The 24,062-nt window shown below is 39.3% G+C and overlaps 1 protein-coding gene across 2 annotated transcripts in view; it reads right to left on the reverse strand.

Annotated features, from left to right (window-relative positions):
* dennd6aa (DENN/MADD domain containing 6Aa) overlaps nt 1-23,189 on the reverse strand; it is a 42,047-nt gene extending 18,858 nt beyond the window's left edge. For both annotated transcript variants that reach the window (XM_034165273.1, XM_034165271.1), the window contains exons 1-8: nt 22,809-23,189; nt 17,206-17,244; nt 15,688-15,730; nt 12,528-12,640; nt 12,361-12,441; nt 5,694-5,799; nt 5,318-5,397; nt 1,967-2,026 (exon numbers count right to left, since the gene is read on the reverse strand). In XM_034165273.1, the coding sequence (XP_034021164.1) occupies nt 1,967-2,026; nt 5,318-5,397; nt 5,694-5,799; nt 12,361-12,441; nt 12,528-12,640; nt 15,688-15,730; nt 17,206-17,244; nt 22,809-23,042 (756 nt within the window). In that variant the 5' untranslated portion in view covers nt 23,043-23,189. The remainder of the gene's footprint in view (nt 1-1,966; nt 2,027-5,317; nt 5,398-5,693; nt 5,800-12,360; nt 12,442-12,527; nt 12,641-15,687; nt 15,731-17,205; nt 17,245-22,808) is intronic.
* Nucleotides 23,190-24,062: the final 873 nt, after the last annotated feature.

Below are 24,062 nucleotides of genomic sequence, written 5' to 3' on the forward strand. Positions count from 1 at the left end.
CCAAATTGTTTGAAGTCAATTTTAAACCATTGTGTCAACAAATTAATAACGATATTAGAAGATGGGACTTGATACCTATATTAACTTTGAATCCCATATAGAAACTATAAAAATGAACATACTCCCGAGGTTGTTGTAACTTTTTGAGACACTTCTTATTGTTATTACAGAGAAACAATCTGAATAGTGAGACAACGTAATCTCCAAATTTATTAGGCATGGTAAGAGGCCGAGATTGCGTCTTAAAACTCTCCAGTTAATGAAAGAGAAAGGTGGTCTGGCATTGCCTTGCTTTAAGGATTATTATATTTCAGCCCAATTCAGAATTTTGGTGTGCTGGTGTAACCTAGAACATCAAGCGAGATGCAAAAAATTGAAATGAAATTGTCCAGAGACTGTCCAATGCAAGGAAGACTTGGAGATAAAAAAAATAAATAAAAAATTAAAATTAAAACTTATTAAAGAGCAGATTCAGAAAGATAATCAACTGGATTAATGTTTCATTGAAACTGTGGCTAAATTTCATAAATAAAAATAATTCAAAGAGATTAAATTTAAAGAGATTAAAGTTTTGCGCTGGGTTTCTCATGATGCTGAATTTACATCTGCTAAAATGGATGCAAGGTTTAAAATTTGGCAAAAACAAGGCTTATATGCATACCTTCTTTCATAATGGAACAACAAGAAACTTTCAATCTATAATGAGACGACACCAATTACAAAATAACGATTTTCCCAGGTTTTTACAAATCTTGTCATTATATAAACGGTTTTATGCCAAAGAGCAAAAATGTTTTTGAAATGCCTATTTTGAAGATATTTATAAAATCATATACATCAGATTCTAAAACTGATTTCAAGATTATATCAAGACTTTCAAGAGATTAAAAAAGTAAACACAAATTACATCAAGCAAAAATGAGAAAGGGAATCAAATAATATAATAATTGATAATATCTGATTAAAACCCTGCTTTTCAGTGGAAAATCACTAGTTCAAACACGTGGAGAAGTTTTGGCTAGAAGAGTCTTGGTAGATACTGTATCACTCCAGCACAAAGTTCACACTACTCTGGTTCTTCTAAATGTTGTAGAAATTGTGCACAAGGAGTAAAACTGTACCATTTATTTTGGTCATGCCCGTGATTACAATTTTTTGGGAATTTGGTTCAAATTGAATTGAAAGCAATGTTAAATTTCCAGACAACCTTAAGATGGGACAAATTGTTATTTGGTTTTCTATATTCTGTAGACACAGATAAAGACACAAAACGTTTGTTTGGAATGTTGAGCATAGCAGTGCGGAAATGTATTACTAGGAAACGGTTGAAGTCTTCATCTCCAAATCTGGATGACTGTCACAGTCTAGTGTATTCAGTATTTGTCATGGAAGGCATTACATTTCATAAGAGACTTCAAAAGGACAAATTTGACAGAATCTGGGAGAAATGGAGAACATGTATTTTGCCTTGACGGCCGGAATTTATATAATCCTCTGTATTACTGGTAAAAGTAACACTGAATGTTAATTGTATTATGTACAACTTTTGTTCTTATTACTTCTGTTTGTTCTTTTTTGTATGCATAATGTAAAATTTTGGAAAAAAAAAATTTAAACAAACCTCAGAGACTCAGAGGTCACTGACATCAGTTTCTAACAAAGTCTTTCATTCAAGCCGACAGCAACCCTAACCCCTCACATCACACAATTTGACAGCAGAAATAAGTGTGTTAACCAGACTGAGAATCTGGAATAATATCACCAGAGAGACCCACAACAGAAACGAGGAACACAGTGTGGTGCAATAATTTCACCTATCAAGCCATATTACTGTCGTTTCAGATGCCATGAATATAAAACAAAGTGTTTAAAAAGTAAATGTCTAAAAAAAGACAAAGTGGAGTAATATTCCTAAGAAACTATAAATATATACGTTTTTGAATGATGCTGTGTGTGTTGGAATCACCTGTGCGGACTGGACCAGCTGTGTGGTTCCAGGTTTGTCATAAGAAGTTGGGATTCGAACCTACAACAGGACAAATAGCAAACACTGTCACTGTTAAAATACTCATCAGGAAACAGATTTTCAGCTTTACATAAAAGTTTAATGACACAAACAGACACAACACTACAGTACAGTCACTCAGAGCGCTCTTTGTGAGTGTTCTCCAAAATTAAAGCAAATTGCAATACCAACATCAACCACAGGAGTAGTAGAAAGTAGAAGCTACTCTGCTGGAAACAACAACAAAACAAAAATGACTGAAAGTTTTGAAGGAAAGTGTGAGTGTGTGTCTGGTGCTCAAGTCACTTTTAGTCCGCTTACAGGCCATTTTATAAAGAGGTTTTATTATTTTACTACAGCTACAATCACGCTTGACATTCATGTATTTACTGCTTATACGTAAAACACAATGAATTTACCGTGAAATACTTTATCCACAAACATACCTGTTTATTTTGTGCATTGCAAAACTTGGTGTACCTCACATATCAAAACAAACTATTTGAAAATGTCGAGATAAACTTTGAGTGACAATTGCAACTAATCTAAAGTTCAATTTATTGAAAATTATCAGGAAGACCTGCTGGTGCGACCCAAAGTGAAAAATAGAGAAGCCAAAAGAACTTACTGTTAAGAACACGCTAGTCTGTTTTTTATAGTCCATATGTATATCTGTAAGTGAGATAGAGTATCTCATCAATAGTTTTACATCCTCATTGAAGACAACTTTGGATGCTGTAGCTCCTCTGAAAAAGAGAGCTTTAAATCAGAAGTGCCTGACTCCGTGGTATAACTCACAAACTCGTAGCTTAAAGCAGATAACCCGTAAGGTGGAGAGGAAATGGCGTCTCACTGATTTAGAAGATCTTCACTTAGCCTGGAAAAAGAGTCTGTTGCTCTATAAAAAAGCCCTCCGTAAAGCTAGGACATCTTTCTACTCATCACTAATTGAAGAAAATAAGAACAACCCCAGGTTTCTTTTCAGCACTGTAGCCAGGCTGACAAAGAGTCAGAGCTCTATTGAGCTGAGTATTCCATTAACTTTAACTAGTAATGACTTCATGACTTTCTTTGCTAACAAAATTTTAACTATTAGAGAAAAAATTACTCATAACCATCCCAAAGACGTATCGTTATCTTTGGCTGCTTTCAGTGATGCCGGTATTTGGTTAGACTCTTTCTCTCCGATTGTCCTGTCTGAGTTATTTTCATTAGTTACTTCATCCAAACCATCAACATGTTTATTAGACCCCATTCCTACCAGGCTGCTCAAGGAAGCCCTACCATTATTTAATGCTTCGATCTTAAATATGATCAATCTATCTTTGTTAGTTGGCTATGTACCACAGGCTTTTAAGGTGGCAGTAATTAAACCATTACTTAAAAAGCCATCACTTGACCCAGCTATCTTAGCTAATTATAGGCCAATCTCCAACCTTCCTTTTCTCTCAAAAATTCTTGAAAGGGTAGTTGTAAAACAGCTAACCGATCATCTGCAGAGGAATGGTCTATTTGAAGAGTTTCAGTCAGGTTTTAGAATTCATCATAGTACAGAAACAGCATTAGTGAAGGTTGCAAATGATCTTCTTATGGCCTCAGATACTGTTGACCATAAAATTTTATTACAGAGATTAGAGCATGCCACAGGTATTAAAGGCACTGCGCTGCGGTGGTTTGAATCATATTTGTCTAATAGATTACTATTTGTTCATGTAAATGGGGAATCTTCTTCACAGACTAAAGTTAATTATGGAGTTCCACAAGGTTCTGTGCTAGGACCAATTTTATTCACTTTATACATGCTTCCCTTAGGCAGTATTATTAGACGGTATTGCTTAAATTTTCCTTGTTACGCAGATGATACCCAGCTTTATCTATCCATGAAGCCAGAGGACACACACCAATTAGCTAAACTGCAGGATTGTCTTACAGACATAAAGACATGGATGACCTCTAATTTCCTGCTTTTAAACTCAGATAAAACTGAAGTTATTGTACTTGGCCCCACAAATCTTAGAAACATGGTGTCTAACCAGATCCTTACTCTGGATGGCATTACCCTGACCTCTAGTAATACTGTGAGAAATCTTGGAGTCATTTTTGATCAGGATATGTCCTTCAATGCGCATATTAAACAAATATGTAGGACTGCTTTTTTGCATTTACGCAATATCTCTAAAATTAGAAAGGTCCTGTCTCAGAGTGATGCTGAAAAACTAATTCATGCATTTATTTCCTCTAGGCTGGACTATTGTAATTCATTATTATCAGGTTGTCCTAAAAGTTCCCTAAAAAGCCTTCAGTTAATTCAAAATGCTGCAGCTAGAGTACTAACGGGGACTAGAAGGAGAGAGCATATCTCACCCATATTGGCCTCTCTTCATTGGCTTCCTGTTAATTCTAGAATAGAATTTAAAATTCTTCTTCTTACTTATAAGGTTTTGAATAATCAGGTCCCATCTTATCTTAGGGACCTCGTAGTACCATATCACCCCAATAGAGCGCTTCGCTCTCAGACTGCAGGCTTACTTGTAGTTCCTAGGGTTTGTAAGAGTAGAATGGGAGGCAGAGCCTTCAGCTTTCAGGCTCCTCTCCTGTGGAACCAGCTCCCAATTCAGATCAGGGAGACGGACATCCTCTCTACTTTTAAGATTAGGCTTAAAACTTTCCTTTTTGCTAAAGCTTATAGTTAGGGCTGGATCAGGTGACCCTGAACCATCCCTTAGTTATGCTGCTATAGACGTAGACTGCTGGGGGGTTCCCATGATGCACTGTTTCTTTCTCTTTTTGCTCTGTATGCACCACTCTGCATTTAATCATTAGTGATTGATCTGTGCTCCCCTCCACAGCATGTTTTTCCTGGTTCTCTACCTCAGCCCCAACCAGTCCCAGCAGAAGACTGCCCCTCCCTGAGCCTGGTTCTGCTGGAGGTTTCTTCCTGTTAAAAGGGAGTTTTTCCTTCCCACTGTAGCCAAGTGCTTGCTCACAGGGGGTCGTTTTGACCGTTGGGGTTTTACATAATTATTGTATGGCCTTGCCTTACAATATAAAGCGCCTTGAGGCAACTGTTTGTTGTGATTTGGTGCTATATAAAAAAAAATGATTGATTGATATGTCACTTCAGGTTCTCTTTTTCCTTTTTCTCCACTTGGGGTCGCCACAGCAGATCAGAGATGGACAGAAAGCCGTCGTAGCAATAGAGAACTTTAATTATCATTTCAAAAACTGTTTGCAGTTTTTTTTTTTTACGTACTTTTCCTGCTACATCTGATAAAAGATGAAACACCTGTTTTATTTCGTTTGTGCATCTACCTTTATGACCACGCCCATAATGGGCAGCGTGAGGATTCGTCCAGGATGGGGCGTCGGCCATCGGTCGATGTCATTACAAGCTGGCAGAAAAATTTATACACAAAAAGTTTATTTCACAAGAGCACAGCAAACACCAAACCCTTCATAATGTGGATAATAAATTAGTTATTTTCATATAACTGTGCTTAATGAATGCAGTTTATTTAAAACACACACACACACACACACACACACACACACACACACACACACACACACACACACACACACACACACACACACACACACACACACACACACACACACACACACACACACACACACACACACACACACACACACACACACACACACACACACATCACAACAGACTGACCAGCTTCCAGACAGGGCTCCTGCCTCTCAAAATATTCTGGTGCCAGGATCTTCAGCAGGGAGTGGAAGAAGGTCACATAGGGCAGCTTACTGATCAGGACCAGAGACTGGCAAAGAAACACAGTCAACATTTCTCTAAACACCCCCCCCCCTTTTTTTTAACCATTAATGACTTCTACAAAATGTATGGGCTCCTTTGTCCGCTCATGTTTTTATTGTATTATGACATCACATCAACATAAACACATAAGGGGGGGGGGATGCTTTTTTTGGGGTCATTTTAAGGAAAAACATTCAATGAGAGAAAATGGAAACATGGACGCCAACATGTAATTACAACTTTAACAAGGTCAATTTTAAGATTTTTTTTTTAAAGATTTTAAAATGCATGCCAAACAAGCACAGTGCAAGCTTTGCATTTTGTATCACCAGTTATCCATCTTCATGATGAAGTGGTGTAGAGGAGGATTTTCTTAAAAAGAAGACCTGAAAGTTTAGCTACAAATTGCCAGAAGGTACATCTGAGGTGCAAACCTGGATTTGATCTGTTTTGGTGAAAGAAAATCCTTCTCTGCTCAACTCCACTATGAAGATAAGAGTAGTGACACAAAATGCAAAATCTGCACTGTGCGCAATTTCTCCAATCACAGCCACAGAAGTCCATAACTTCTTCTGGATTGTCTGGGTGTCTTGGTGGCTTTCCTCACTCTTCTCCTTCTTGCACAGTCACTCAGTTTTTAGGAACTGTAAACTCCAAACAAATTTACCATAAAATGCCATATTGTTTGTATTTCTTTGTAATTAATGTAAATAAAGTCTGACACATATTCAGTGGCAGCTTCACCATCAGAGCGCCTCGTCCACAACAACCACAAAAGACTCCAAGCTGTTGTTGATGTTAAAAACAGGGGTATGTAAACCTTTGATCAGGTTCATTTGGCTAGTTCTCTTGTCATTTTGATTTAAAAAGAAGAAACAGTTGTTTCACAATAAATGGCTTCACCCAACCACTAACCATGAGTGAAAAAAAGTTTGTGTTGTCATTCATATTCTCTGAAAAATGGCAAAAAAAAAAAAAAAAAAAAAAAAAAATCTGCCAGGGTATGTAAACGTTTGAGCTCAACTGTATAATATCCTCGATGTATGAGAGTAAAATTTAGTCCAAACAAGTTTATATCAAATGAACCGCACTGCTCGAGGTTTCTTTCCTTACCACAGTCACTAACGTGCTTGCTCATGGCCTGAGTCAGTTCGATAGTCTACATCTTACTCGTGTGTCGTGTCTTAAGAGGACATACGTTATGATTTGGTGCTGGATAAAGAAACTGAACTGACACAAATTCAGATACAAACATCTGAGAAGTTGGAACATGTAAATATTTGACTATAAATACTCAATATTGTTGACTATTTTTCTGTCAACAATCACTTGACAACTCATTACAATACCAAAGCAATCAACATGACTGATGTCAGTAGATTAGTTGTTTCAGCATCATTTTTTTTTTATTAATTCATTTCCAACTACAGTGGCATTTCCGGTAAAGTTTGTTTAGTTTGACAATAAAACTTCTAAAAGTTTCCTGTCAAACTTGTTTAAATTCTTTTATCAAATTCTTTCTTGAAACTAATCAAACGCCAGGGATGCCACATTGTATTGTGTGGGAGACGTTGAAGGCCTATTTGAGGGGACAAATAATCTCTTACTGTGCTAATAAAAGAAAGACAAACTTGCTACGGTTACAACAGCTAACCGATGAGATACTACAATTAGACGCCACACTCAGTCGCTCCCCCTCTCAAGATCTAGTGAAGAAACGTGTTTTACTCCAGACAGAATTTAATACTCTGTCAACACAGCAGGCTGAGTATTTAATATCTAAATCTAGACAGGGTCATTATGAACATGGTGAAAAGGCTGGTCGATTGCTTGCACATCAGCTACACCAGCGTTCAGCTTATCAAACTATTCCTAAAGTAAATGACAATCAAGGCAAGGAATGTTGCGATAATGCTGAAATAAATGTGTTTTAGTAAATTTTACCGCGCCCTGTACACATCAGAATCACCAGTTGATTCATCTGAATTAGAAAAGTTTTTTAGCAACCTGGAGCGTCCCTCTTTAAATCCTGATTTGGTGAACGAGTTGGAGAGAGATATCACTGTGGCTAAAATTGTTGTAGCAATCGGAGATATGCAAAATGCAAAATCCCCGGGCCCGGATGGCTTTCCCATTGAGTTTTTAAAAACTTTTTCAGATTAAGTTTTTAAAAACTTTTTCAGATGAGCTTTCCCCTCTTTTATTGTCAGTTTTTGAAGAATCATTTTCCTCTTCATTATTACCACTCTCTATGTGGCAAGCTGTTATATCATTGCTACTGAAGAAAGATAGAGACCCCTTAAACTGTAGCTCATATCGCCCGATATCTCTCTTGAACACTGATGCAAAAATCCTGGCAAAGGTTTTAGCAAGGCGTCTTGAATACATGGTCCCTACGATCGTCACATCTGACCAGACAGGGTTTGTAAAAAAACGTCAATCTTTTTTTAATATCAGGTGACTGTTTGATGTTTTATATACTTCTGCTCCACACGGTCATAAGAATGATGAAGTTGTACTTTCGCTGGATGCTGACAAAGCATTTGATCGTGTGGAATGGAGATTTCTCTTCAAGACCTTAGAGTCTTTTAAATTTGGCCCTAAATTTCTGTTGTGGGTAAAACTACTCTATTCATCTCCAATGGCAGCGGTACGCACTAATAATAATATATCTGGCTATTTCAAAATTACAACTTGGTACAAGACAGGGATGTCCACTCTCTCCACTGTTATTTGCAATCGCAATAGAACCACTGACAGTAGCGCTACGTAACAACTTACTTATTAAGGGCATAAACCAGTTTGGCATGGAACATACGGTTTCTTTATATGCGGATGATACCCTTTTATACATTTCAGATCCCCTCTCTAGTATTCCTGAATTACTTGCTTTGCTTCAAGAATTTGGGTGAGTATCTGGTTATAAGGTTAATCTCCAGAAGAGTGAGCTCATGCCTGTGTCTTCTTTAAATGCAAAACTTGAGGGCAATGTCCCATTTAAAATTAACACTAAAAAATTTAAATATCTCGGCATTTGGGTAACACGAGGCTATAAGGAGCTTTACCAGGCTAATTATTCACCTCTTCTGGCAAATCTTAAGCATGATATCACCAGGTGGCAAACTCTACCTCTCTCTCGGGGGAAGGATTAATTCAATCAGAATGACAATATTACCTAAATTTTTGTATTTGTTTCAGAACTTGCCAATATTTTTGACAAAATCATTTTTTTTTTCAATTTGAATAGTCAGTTGTCCACATTTATTTGGAATAAACAGCACCCTCGAATTGGCAAAAGGATCTTACAAATGCCCTGTAGTCTTGGTGGTATGTCACTGCCCAATTTTATGTTTTATTACTGGGCAGTGAATATTAGAGCCTTATTATTTTGGTTAGACACAGATAATCTCCCTAGTTGGGTGGCTCTGGAAAAAGCCTCGATCACATCAAGCTCTGCATCTGCTTTACTTTGCTCTCAGTTACCATTTACAAATCCACTCTCAACCTATACCTGTAATCCTGTTGTTACTCACACACTGAAAATTTGGAATCCGTTCAGGAGGTCATGTCACTTTACAGAACTATTGTTTTTTGCCCCAGTGTCAAATAATCACATGTTTGTCCCTTCTTTGACTGATGCAACTTTTAATACCTGGACTCTTAAAGGTGTGCATTCACTTTATGATCTTTATGTAGATAATATCTTTGCCTCTTATGATCAGCTGGTACAGAAATTTGGTCTCCACTCTTCACATTTCTTTAAATATCTCCAAGTCAGACATTTTGTGAGGTCAAACACTGTTAGTTTCCCTTTGTGTCCCTCTAAGAACTTGGTGGATTCAATTCTGGAGTGCAAAACTTTTCCAAAACGGACACTCAGCAGGATTTACAAACTGCTGAGCTATCAATATGAGACGAGTCTGAACTCCCTTAAACACAAATGGGAGCTGGACTTGGGTGAAACCATATCAGATTCAATGTGGGGAATCATTATCAAGAACATGTATTCATCTTCAATATGTCTGAGACATTCTGTTCTTCAGTTTAAAGTCATCCATCATCTGCATTGCTCTAAGGACAAACTGTCAAAGTTTAAACCTGACCTGGACCCGGCCTGCAACCGCTGTAAACAGTCCCCGGCCTCACTGGTTCACACATTCTGGACCTGTCCAAAACTACATGGTTATTGGCAATCTGTTTTCAACACACTTTCTGCAATCTGTGGTAGGACTGTCCATCCATCTCCACTGACCTCTCTGTTTGGTGTTGTCCCTCTGGAGGCCCTATTCAGTAAAAAACAGAAGGCTATGATTGCATTTTGTTCTCTGTTGGCCAGGAGACTCATTCTCTGCCAATGGAAGGATCTACATCCACCTTCATATGATCAATGGATGAGAGAGGTTATGTATCATATTAATTTGGAGAAGATCAGATATACTGTAAAAGGATCTGTCAAGGATTATCTTGATACATGGCAGCCATTTCTATCTTATTTTGAGAGTTTACCTGCAGACGTTTTAGTTTAAATACTATCAGGGTCTGTGATGCATACTAACATACAGTACTTAAGATTGTGTTTGTGTGTCCTTAGATGCCTGTACAGTTTAGTTATTATTATAGTTGATCTGGTTTAGAAGGGGTGGGGCGGGAGGGTTATTTTAAGTTTGTGTTCTTTGTTTGTTTTGTGTGTAAAAATGGAAAAAACTAATAAAAACACTTTGATAAAAAAAAAAACTTGTTTAAATTCTTTAAACAGAAAGGTTTAAATGATCAGTGTATAATTAAAAAAATATTCTACAACCCCTTGGCAATAATTATGGAATCACCGGCCTCGGAGGATGTTCATTCAGTTGTTTAATTTTGTAGAAAAAAAGCAGATCACAGACATGACACAAAACTAAAGTCATTTCAAATGGCAACTTTCTGGCTTTAAGAAACACTATAAGAAATCAGGAAAAATAATTGTGGCAGTCAGTAACGGTTACTTTTTTAGACTAAGCAGAGGGAAAAAAATATGGACTCACTCAATTCTGAGGAATAAATTATGGAATCATCCTGTAAATTTTCCTCCCCAAAACTAACACCTGCATCAAATCAGATCTGCTCGTTAGTCTGCATCTAAAAAGGAGTGATCACACCTTGGAGAGCTGTTGCACCAAGTGGACTGACATGAATCATGGCTCCAACATGAGAGATGTCAATTGAAACAAAGGAGAGGATTATCAAACTCTTAAAAGAGGGTAAATCATCACGCAATGTTGCAAAAGATGTTGTTCACAGCTGTGTCTAAACTCTGGACCAAATACAAACAACATGGGAAGGTTGTTAAAGGCAAACATACTGGTAGACCAAGGAAGACATCAAAGTGTCAAGACAGAAAACTTAAAGCAATATGTCTCAAAAATTGAAAATGCACAACAAAACAAATGAGGAACAAAAGGGAGGAAACTGAAGTCAACGTCTGTGACCAAACTGTAAGAAACCGCCTAAAGGAAATGGGATTTACATACAGAAAAGCTAAACGAAAGCCATCATTAACACCTAAACAGAAAACAACAAGGTTACAATGGGCTAAGGAAAAGCAATCGTGGACTGTGGATGACTGGATGAAAGTCATATTCAGTGATGAATCTCGAATCTGCATTGGGCAAGGTGATGATGCTGGAACTTGTGTTTGTGCCGTTCCAATGAGATTTATAAAGATGACTGCCTGAAGAGAACATGTAAATTTCCACAGTCATTGATGATATGGGGCTGCATGTCAGGTAAAGACACTGGGGAGATGGCTGTCATTACATCATCAATAAATGCACAAGTTTACGTTGATATTTTGGACACTTTTCTTATCCCATCAATTGAAAGGATGTTTGGGGATGATGAAATACTAGTGATGTGTTGGAGCGTTCTTTTGTTTTTCATGATTCCATAATTTTTTCCTCAGAATTGAGTGATTCCATATTTTTTTCCCTCTGCTTGCTCTAAAAAAGTAACAGTTACTGACTGCCACAATTTTTTTTCCTGATTTCTTACAGTGTTTCTTAAAGCCAGAAAGTTGCCATTTGAAATTACTTTAGTTTTGTGTCATGTCTGTGATCTGCTTTTTTTCTACAAAATTAAACAACTGAATTAACATCCTCCGAGGCCGGTGATTCCATAATTTTTGCCAGGGGTTGTACAACCCTTTCAAAGGTTTTCAAACGGACTGAATGTCCATATTGAAACAATTAATTGTATAATGACTAAAAGGAGTAAATATTTATATTTTAAAATAATACTAATGTGTTAATCACCTTCCACAACTTAAATTTTAACATGAATTATTATTTTTAATATAAACCAAGAGGCACTGTACTTGTTAAAGATGACTGTTAGGTTCAAAGTCTTATCATCCAGTTACCACACTTTACTGTTGGGACAACGGTATAAATATGATGAATCTTCTGTTTCCAAACTTATGGACAGACGGACGTCACGTGTCTTCAGCACCATCACCATTTGATAACTATTTCGGTACATGGCTAATGTCCTTCAGGGTCAGTGAAGTTGCGCTGAAGAGCTGGATACTGACCTTCTGGAAGTATCCTCTCTTCAAAGACTTGTCTCGAACCTGACGAAAATACACGTAACCATAGTAATGCCCCTGTTCCCTCTGAAACATAAGATTCATGGCGGTACTTTAACTTTGAGTTCTGCTGTTTGTGTCGTCGTGGATCTGTACGCCGTGTAGGACCTGACCTTCAGACATGGAGGGGCATCCCGGTCGGTGGTTTCTAGGAAGCGGCCAAGCGACAACTTCCTGTTGGAACCTTGACGAAAGCGGAAACAGAACTGGGTGTCGCCATGGCAACCTAGGAAAACAGGGAGATGATTATGCTGTTACAATGGTAATGTTACTCGATTTAAGTGAGAACTTAGAAAACTATTGCAGCTCTGTCAAAACAATTTGTGGAAGTCAGACTTGTGTTGTGGCACCCTTAAATTTCAGAGTCATCGCACACTCAGTGTGTGGATGGTGATTTGTTCACCGATTAAACACCAGAACTCTCAACCATACACAGGGTCTGATAGTACCTGGACCTCAAAGACGTGGACCTTTGTTCTCCTGAACAGGTATCGGCATCCCCAAACACCTCTAATGACCTCATGACTCCATAAGCTCTTACCAAGCTTCTACTGACCTCAAAGGCCAAGGACCCAGAGATGCTACCAAGATGTGAGTCTCTGAAAACATTGAACACTTTAACCATGAAGAGATACACTTCATGGCTGAATTCAGGAAGTCATTGAAGGCCTGGATCTTTGTCTCAAACCCAAAAACTCCAATTCCTCACTCAGCTTAACAAGCATTCTGTCCACTAATTCAAAAAAGATCCCACTATCATCTGCAAAGTCAATGCTAATGAACATTTCCTCGCACATAATAGGTTCATGCTTGTGGACTCTGGACTAGAGCTGGGTATCGATTCAAATTTCAAGAATCAATTTGATTCCAATTCCTGAGATTCAGAATTGATTATTTCAATTTGATTCAATCCGATATTGATTTGGGTTATTGTTTTTGAGCTGTTACCTAATTGTCTTGTTATGCAACATTAATACTAGTATTATATTGACATCTGACAGCAAATTAATGAAGTATTGGTAGTTAATAATGATGGCTATAAGACTGATGGCATGGACCAATTACCCTCCCAGAATGATATAGTATTTTATTTTACAAACAAGCTGAAGGGCAGCCAAAAGAGGGCGCCAGAGGTACCTGGTTCATTGGCCCTGACAGAGATACATTTCTACAGGCTGATGCCTCATTTCTTTTGGGATTAAAGTAAGGCTGCAACAAAGATTAAACAAAAAAAAACTATGGCTTTTGCTTCACAAAATGTGGCCCTCAAAATGCAAGCAAAAGTGTTTCAGAGAGTTATAACTGACTGCACAGCTGTTCAGTCAGTCTTTTCCCACAGCCAGTGCAAGTGCAAGTGGACAAAAATCAGTCCACAAGAGAGAACCTTCACGCACTGTCCCACACAAAATGCACTTTATGAGGAGCGAAAAAACAAACAAACAAACAAAAAAAAACAAAACAAAACAAACACGACTGTGTCAATTAAACAGCGGACGATTCTTTTTTTCTTGACATCTTTAAATAGCTTTGACAGAGGTTGATGAAAAAAAAATTGTGGACCTACTTCTAAATCAGAACCAGCAGGTCCACAATCAATGTAGAGAAATGATCCTTTTCACACCCTCTGAAACAACGAAACGGACCAACTGAAGCGTCATTGCTTCAGCGATGCTGTTCCAACACTGGCGTGAAGTGCATATTATCTATCTATTGATAGATATTTGTATGTATGAATCAATCTGTGGGATTTAAAATGAGAACCCAGCACTACTCTGGACCCAACACCAAGTCCATGCAAGCAATGGGCAGAACAGTGAAAGACCCAGAACAAATCCCTGAGGTACACAAAGAATGCAGTGAGAAGTAGACAGACTCCATCTCCCTTGACCTTCAATCATTCCACCAAGCTTGGTCATGCTTTATAACGGACACCGTTTCAAAACTTTTTGCAACCTTGGAAACACCCCTGGTTCAAGTATTACTCCAGAATCCATATGAAAAAGACATCACATATTGTGCTGCCATGTGGTGAACATTGGCACCTGCTGGGTGGTTCAGGAATGTCAATTCAATTTATTTACACAGCACAAGTCACCTCAATGTGCTTCACAAGGGTAAGGTCTACCCTTACCAACCCCCTTGAGCAAGCACATAGGCAACAGCGGTAAGTGGTCTGGAAAAACTCCCTCTGGTGTTTTTGAGGAAGAAACCTCAAGCAGACCAAACTCAGAGCAGTTTGGCACAGAGGGGACTGTGCATCTCTACAAAATTATATTCATTTAATATTTAAAGGCTGCAGTCAGTGCAGGGTCTGTGCGTGGACAAACGCACACATCATCTGGGAGCATGCGGTGGCACTGCCACATCCAGTGAGAACACCACGGAACCACCCCAGATCCTGGATGCCAACCATCCCGACAGACAACCAATCCGCACCCACCCTGTAAAAAGTTCAAATAACCATCTCTCTGCTGCATCCTGGTGAAAAGTGGGCATATCCTTGGCCTCCTCATTATTGGGGTCCTCAACACTGAGACACCTGTTTTCTGGATCATGCATAGAGAAACACTCCACGTGTCCAAAATGTTGCAGCTGACATTTTCTCACAGTGGTTCCAGATGGCTTTTACAAAGTTTCAGTTTCAAAAATGTCTGTGTGTGTTTTATGTAATGGTGTTGCATCAATGTTGGTTCTTCCTCTACATCATCTGCTTTGGCTCCAAATTTTGGACCAATAGGAAGGAAAAAGTGTTAAACAAAAAGCAGGAAGTACAACCCCAATTCCAATGAAGTTGGGACGTTGTGTGAAAAGTAAATAAAAACAGAGTACAATGATTTACAAATCCTCTTCAACCTATATGCAACTGAATACACCACAGAGACAAGATATTTAATGTTCAAACTGATAAACTTTTTTGTTTTTGTGCAAACTTTGTCTCCATCTTTTTGGAAAGTGCAGCTGCAGGTCCTTCTGGATCAAGGTTATCTTTCAGACTCTCTGCAGTTAAAGGAACTCTACAGGAATTTTGCCGACACTGTTGACCCTATGTTGCTGATAACAGACTGAGTAATCGTCAACATGAACTACAAAATACTGCTGTCAAGTTCTAAGATAACAGCAACATTATCTTAAACTGTCTGGGTTTTGACTCATGAGAGTTCAGTCCACAACCAAACCACAGCTCAGAGCCACTACCCGACCATAAATGACATCATAAAGAAAGAAAGAGAACAATATGGTGGATTTCAATTTGACAGAGAGACATGAACTCACCTGAGTTTGAGTCGGGAAAAGAAAGGTAGCAGATGCTTGTTTTCTAAAAAGAAATGACAACATTTAAAGTCTTTGCATTTTCAGTGAATTTTTTTTTATCTTTCTTCGAAGTCTGTACATTGTGTGGAGACAGAACGGTACATTTCTTAGGTTGTCCACTGGATGGCAGCATCACATTGACCTATTTAAAAACACTAGACATAAATCCAGGAAGGAAACTGTACGGTCATCTGATCAAAAAACAAATATCCATTCAAAAAACCCCCCAAAAAAAACAAAAAATGTGTTCTCAGTCATGACAGTTCCACTTCAGCGCTCCGAGAAAAAGAAAAGGTCTGTCACACCAGGGTAGAGTAAACAGCACTGTATACACACACACACACACACACACCACCTTGCTGAATAAACTTTAGTGATTTTCCTGTCGGATGAGGAATCAAACCAAGGTCCCCTTGGTCACAAACAGACCTCTGGAACAGACCATCACCTCCAATGCAACACTTTACCGTGGTTACCAAGGCAACATTAGAAGTAACTTGCCAGACAGTAGTGACCTGGACATTTTAACGCTCATTTTAAGCTTTTACTGAAATAAATGAACCAGCTAGAACAACCCCAGTGCAAATAATATTCTGGAACTTTCTTCCACTCTGTTGCTCCCAGTAACCGAAATGATGTGAGACGAGTGTCACTAAACCTTGTACTTTGGACAGTTTTCCAGCTCCACGCGTCAATGAAAAATATTTTCAGACTTGTCTGTGCTGCTGCGTTCTAACAATAAAAACTCAGTTTTTCCGACAGTGGGAGCATTTTTATTCATCATTTTCTAATTTTTTAAATAGAAAATTTAAATGCAGTTTACAAAAAACCAGACCTATCCAACAAACTTCAGCTCCAAGAAGCCGTCCAAACGTGCTTATACATATTATAAGCATTTACTGGAGTTGTTGTCGCTCACATCGGAGGCGACCTCTGATTTTGGTGACATGTCCCTTAAATCTGTGTTTGTCCTCAGATAAAACAGGCCACAAAAAACACAACTATTAAAGCTGATCATCTTGTTCCTGACATGAAGTGTTTAACCATAAAAGTACCAGTCCTGAGGCAAGGATTCAAAAGTCTGTGAGCGGTCCACATGGTGTCTCTGCTGGAAAATACACACAGCACCTCCTTAAATCAGCTTCGAGTGTTTTTCTCCTCTGTTTTTATTTAGTTAGTCAACATGAATGTGGACCATAACTGTAAAAAATAATAATAATTTTGCAGTTCATGAACTTTAAAGTCAAGGGATAAATGGTTTTGGCTCTACATAAATGTTTTTTATAGAATCCCAGATTAGACAGCTGATGAGCAAAACCACCATTTCAATTCCTGACCAAGTCTATGTATTTGTTAAATAAATGTGACAGACACATCCTGTCTCTGTCTTTGACCAATGTCTTGTGCATCTGTCGTTGGTCTTAATTTGTAAAATGTGTCTTCTTGATCTTAAAATCCCACCCTGGCACTATGACTCACCTCTTTCTCAGACAGCTTGGAGTGATGAGGATAAATAACCTGGAAAACAGAGGAACAGACACAACTCACAATTCACATCTGAAAACTGAGTCCAACTCACCAGAAACAACTAGAGATCAGCAAGCGAGCTAAAGCCCCTTTCACACCGGGGGTGCTCCCGGTTGCTCCCAGTTGCGCCATGGGTCATTATGACGATACCGCGTGGAAGCAACTCAGAGCCGAGACGATGCAGCTCGGTGCAACAACAGCGTAAGGGGCGCAAAGGAGGAAGCAAGTCGGGCGCCGAAAAATTAAACCAGTTTAATTTTTTTGGCGTCTTGTGCTCAACGCAGAAAGGAAGTGGTCCAGCAAGTCGGGGCAAAGAGGCGTAACTCGGGGCAAAGAGGCGTTACCTGGTGTGACTCGAAGCCAATTTATGATCCCTGCTGTGTTCCATTGTTCCCGCAGTATAAATCACGCAGGATTGTTTTTATACCGTGTACTTAATGCAGTAAAAACTACACGCTGAAAAAAAAAAAAGACCACAGAAAAAAAATGCAGACTGATTGCCAGAAATATCCAGTAAGAAGTCCGGACATCTCTAGTCCACTCATGGACATTCGTTCATGCGTGCTCATGTGAACAATTAAAAGAAAAAAGAAAAAAAAAAGTCTGGCTGCAGCCATTAGTTCCTTGTTCTCTGCTCAAACTCTCACATCACAGTTAAAAAAAAGGACAAAAAAGGGCATAAGTCCTGAGACAGGACATGTCAACATCAAGTAGAACTCCAGACATCTCCACATTTGCTTGACAGTTCGTGTGCGTGCATCTCGCGGTCAAAGAAGGAAAGAAAATAAAAAAAATTGTCTGCAGGCAGTTAGTTCCTTTCTCTCCTCAGACTCTCTCATCACAATTAAAAAAGGACATAAGTCCAGGACATGTCAACATCAAGTAGAACTCCAGACGTCTCCACATTTGCTTAAGGACGGTTCGTGCGCGCACATCTCACAGTCAAGGGAGGAAAGATAAACTATAACAGAACTCAGAGTGCAGCCCTGCAGCTCAGCACAACAACAAGTAGAAGTGAAGTCAGAGTGCACAGTCTGTCTGCAGCCAAACTGTGCACTCTGACTTCTCTGTGCAGAGAACCTGCAGGCTGGGTTCTCACCTCCTCTCTGCCCCCTGCTGCGTGCACCTGACACAGAAATTCCTGGGTCGTCATAACACCACAGGAAGCACTGGGAGCAGCCCCGGTGTGAAAGGGGCTTAACAGACGCCCCACCACCACCTCACCGTGAAATACTAATTATTATATAACAGCTGAGTGGGTTCTTGTCATTTGATTGGTGCTTTGTATGTCACATGACATGGATTATTTGTACCAATTGTGTTACATTGCATTTAGAATGCAATTTGGTTCCATTTAGAGTGCAAATTCAGTTCCATACATTTGGTACCATTGCACTCTACACGCACGCATGTACGCATACACAGGCACATGCGCGCGCGCGCGCACACACACACAAAACAAATCCACTGCACTGTAAGCCCTCTGGAGGCTGTTAGCAGGAAGTTAGAATGAAAAGCTGGACTAATTACTCTGATTTTTTTTTTTTTTTTTTTTTTGCTGCACTGAGGAAATACACAGTCCTTTTTTTGGTAGTACACCCGCACACAAGCGCAGGACGACGACAGAAGTGAGACAATTTAATTGAGCTAACTAACAGTACTAGTTCTTGTAACACACACACACACACACACACACACACACACACACACACACACACACACACACACACACACACACACACACACACACACACACACAAAATCCACTCCGCTGTAAACGATCTGGATGCATGAAAAGCTGAAACGCTGACGTGATTTTTGGCTGGACTGAGGAACAACAAAAAGCCTTTTTTTTTTAAAAAAAAAGGAAGTCCGAAGTCAGTGCACAGCATCATGCCAAAATGTAAGCCCCTTTTCTATTGTTTATAAATTAATAAAATATTAATAAAACATTATATAAAACAAAATGAATGATTTATATTCTTTCAATGAACAAATATTTCATGAGATGAAAGCTGTAACAAACCACTCAACTCATAAACATTAATTATTTGTATATTACATGCTTGGTGGTAGTAAAGCTTTTGAAAAATGAATGTGAATTAGTAGGACTGGAGTTGGGCTACCAAATGCTGGGGTTGGCTCCTAGTCAGACTACCTGTCTGTACACTTGGACAAGAACTTTCATCTGTGTTGTCCCAGTCCACCCAGCTGTAAATGGATACCAACTTTGGTGGGACCAAGGCTAAAGATGATTTGATCATCTTTACAACTGCGTGGTTAGATTACAGTCAGAAGCATATGTGTAATATTTTGCGTGGATGCTCTGAAGTGAGTTACAACAATTCTTACATGTAATGGACACACGTCATAGTTATAAGAACTTGGAATCACATGAACACTTAGAGCAAACTAATACTTAAAAATATTTAGGGCTCTGTGCTATTTTGTGTACAATGCAAAAAATAAATTGAATACCTAACAATAAACTGAAAAATTTTGTCTCAGAGACTTCTCTGACTCAAGCCAAATTTCTGAACCTGCAGATTTTTGAGGCCAAATCATGTGAATGCAGATTTTTAATTTTCTTCAAGTTCTCATTTTGCACTGATCTGGATTGTGGGGCAAACTGCGTGCATAAGAATTTCTCTGTACATGACAAACTTTCTAGTCTAGGTTACAAGGATTAGACTATTTGCTACAGAATTCCTCCCAAATAAATATAGTTCTCTTCATTAAAATGAGCTGTAATTTTACAACGTTACAAAAATAAATCAACATTATAATGCTTGGAATGCAGTAGAAAACAAATGGCCAGGTTTGTGAAATTTGAATGGCTGTACAGCTTTAAGGTCAATGCTGATTAACACAGGGCGCTGATCACCCACGCTCAAAAAAAAAGTGCAAAAACAGGATGAAACAGCTTAAACCAGCTTGCCTCCTAACAGACAGGTTTATACATTGCAGACCTGGCAACTTGTATGAAAACAAAAGAAAGGACCTTGAACTCTTCAACTTTGACCAAAAACCGCAACAAATGCTTCTTCAAATTTTTTACCCCAATGGGGCATGATCAAACAAGTTTCAAGCCATAGTCACTACAAACACCCCGGTTAAAGATGTTTGAACATGACTGAAGCCGTTAACACCCATATTTTACAGGGCACCATTCTATTAGGATCCCTCATGATCTAGAAAAAGTGCAAAAAACAGGATGAAACGGCTTACTCCAGCTTCCTTCCCTATGAGGCTGGCTTATAAAGTGCATATCTGGCAACCCATTCAAAAGCTGGTGTGAATGTGTTCAAGTGTATGTGTCTGTGTGGGTGATCTGCAGCTCTGCAGCCCTGAGCTAATGTTTTTGTGATGTTTTATTACTCATGTTTTAATTGTGACTTGCCAAAGGACTGCAGATGTAAACTATCTTTAAGCTAACTCTGATGCAATGTATCAAATGGAAACATTTATGCTTTTATTGTACATGGTCCCTTTACAAATAAACAAATTTAAAAAACAAAAGTAAAGCTAAGCCCGGCTGCGTCCTTGGCTAGAACTGCAATAAACTCTGCTTCTGCCTCAAATTTTTACCCCGATGGAGCACAAACAAACATATAAAGCTGTAGTCACTAAAAATACACCATTTAAAGCTGTCTGAACAATGATTGAAGCTATTAACACTAGAAACACCTGGAAGTTACCACACACTAGTGGCGATTTAGTGAATCAAGATAAAAATTTTTGAACACCTCGAAAATTTCACCCCAATTTCAAAACTGGTGCTGATGATGGCTGTAACCACTACATATACCAAGTTTGTTCAAGACTGACAAAAGATGGATCAGGAATTTACTATGATGCTTCAAAATGTGCCCCGATTTGCTGTTCGGGATGAAACAGGAAGGAACGGTGCGCTGTGGAATAGCCCTATAAGACTACGAATACCCTGAAGTTACCACATACTAACAATGATTTCAAGAATTTGGATGGCATTTTTAAGGCGCTCAACAATTGGATCCCGATTTGTAATCTGGTGCTGATGATGGTCGTAACTACTACATACGAGGTCTGTTAGAAAAGTATCCGACCTTATTATTTTTTTAAAAAAACACATGGATTTGAATCACGTGTGATTACATCAACCAAGCTTGAACCCTCGTGGGCATGCGAGAGTTTTTTCACGCCTGTCGGTGACGTCATTCGCCTGTGAGCACGCCTTGTGGAAGGAGTCGGCTGTGAGCCGACAGGCCAATCTGTCTGCACGTCTTTCATTAAAAAAATCTCCTTTAACAGTGGAATGTCCGGATAAACTGCTGATTCCGACCTCTTCTGAAAGTTCTCTGTTCTCTCATGACGTTCTGGGTCAACAGAGGCTTAAATTTGGAGGTTTTCAGCTTGAAACAGGATGACGACGTCGCCTCGGAGCGCAGCGCGACGTCCCGCTCCGTGGGAAGTCCTTACAGCGATAGAAACAATCCAAAATCTCTCATCAGCCGTTAAAATTTTCACCGAAAACCACCTGAATTTCTCGAATGGTGCCCACTCGGATGTGCCTCACAGTTTTTGAAAAAATTTTGATCAAGCACAGTGCCAGTCTCTCAGCAACTTCTCAGACAATGAAAATCCGATGAGGGGGCTGGACCACTCCTTCCACAAGGCGTGCTCACAGGCGAATGACGTCACCGACAGGAGTGAAAAAACTCATGCATGCGCACGAGGGTTCAAGCTTGGCTGATGTATTCACACGTGATTCAAATCCATATAGTTTTTAAAAAAAATAAAACTGTCGGTTTCTTTTCTCGCAGACCTCATATACCAACTTTGTTCAAGACTGACAAAAGATGGATAAAATGATCCTTCAAAACATGCCCGGATTTACTATTCGGGTTGAAATGGGAAGTCGCGTTGGGAACTACTAATCGCCGGAACTATAGGCGGAACAGAACCATAACAACTGGTAACTGGCAGAATGGATGACAATCTGCGGAATGGCTTGTTTTTGCTTATACTACACCCAAACTACACCCAAAACAAGTACTGATGAGATGATCAGGTCTCACCATTAAAATAATCAAGCTATTTAGGCACTATATAAAGCTTTTAGGTCAGTATTAGAAGCCCCAAACTCTTGAAAGAGCATTGATGGGATGGATAGCTTGTGTGGTGATTTGAAAAGAGATAAGTTTGTGCTTTGAACATGAGGGGGGGGGGGTTCTGCTTTGTATGATAACATTTTATTACGTTATCTTGAGATTGGTTATCAATACACGCAGCTAGGGAGGTAGGGGGCATAGTGCTGTTCCGTCAACTGTATCATCATTGCGGTTTTGGTGATTATTACCACACAACCATCAATGAGACCGGAACTACGCCGAACGCGCGGTACCTTATGGGAGCCTGAAAAGACATCTGTAACGTTACCAGAAGAGGACAAACTGGGGCCGCTGTCCAATCTTTTTTTAAACTCGAGTTTTGTGTTCCAACACTGTAAAATAAAGCTGCTGTCGCCGTCATTTCAGCAGACTTTGGTAGCATAACTCCGAGCCCGGACGTCTCACCTCCACCGCCTGTCCCAGCTCCAGGTCGAAGCCCACCACACAGATGCAGTGCAGCCAGGTAGAGAAGCGGTCCCAGGGCAGCAGCAGCAGCGTGTCCGCGGGCTCGTCGTCGCCTCCGGGCCCGGCGGGCAGCGTTATCTCCTCGGCCGGAGAGATGCTGCTAGCGTCCTGGTCATCCAGGTCCTCGGGCTCTTCGACCTGCTCCCCCAGCTCCTCCGGGCCCCGCACAGACATGCCGACGGCCCGACGCCAAACTCAAGGAACTGTAACGACTTCCTAACACTTTACCGGGATTTCTGTCCGCTGAGCGACGACTGAAAACAGGCAGCTGGAAGTACGGCAGCCGCTGTTAGCATTTAGCACTAGCAACGTCCAGCGGGAGCCTACGTAATACGCAGCGACATGACGTCATCACTTTACATGAGTGAACCTGACAAGAAAAAAAAAAAAAAAAAACCGATCCAGTGATAAAGGGACACAAGTCCCACCCGTGGACAGCTTCAGATATGTGGCGTTAAACAAGAGACAAATTAAAGAAATTAAACTCAAAGTCGAAATTTTGATGTTGAAGCATAAAAAAACAAAGTATTCAAAGTAAAAACAAGTGCCTATTGAATTTATTTAGTTTAATTCTTATTCTAATTCTAACTTTATATATCACCCCTTGGGCACATATTGAGGTGCTTTGGGATTACCTTTCACTGCTATGCTGATGATACTCGGTTATACGTGCCGATAACTGCTGGTAGTCTCATCCACATAAAATTCTTAGAAGATTATAATTCATAATTCATTTTATTGTGTAAAATATTTGTATACATGATTGCATATAATGACACATCATAACAAATCATAACATTCAATAAAAACAACTATTAACAATCAAAATCAAAATCTGGTGGCATTCATTATACTATAATACAGATCATAATTTGCTTTAAAAATATCTGTACTTGAGGATAAGACCACTTCAGGTGGCAAACTATTCCAGAGCTTTACTGCTCGGTTACTAAAGAATTCTTTCCTCACATTTAATCTAGATCTATTAACTTCCAAGCACAATTCATGACCTCTAAGGCCAGTATACCTTCTCAATTCAAAAAATACAGTGGGGTCAACATTCTCAAAGCCATGCAAAATTTTGTATATTTCAATCAAATCACCTCGAGTTCGTCTGCCTTCAAGACTTGTGAGACCAAGTTGCAAGAGCCTATCCTCATAAGACAAATTTTTAAATTCTGGAACCAGCTTAGT

This window comes from Thalassophryne amazonica, chromosome 3, assembly GCF_902500255.1.
Source record: "Thalassophryne amazonica chromosome 3, fThaAma1.1, whole genome shotgun sequence".
Lineage (NCBI taxonomy): Eukaryota > Metazoa > Chordata > Actinopteri > Batrachoidiformes > Batrachoididae > Thalassophryne > Thalassophryne amazonica.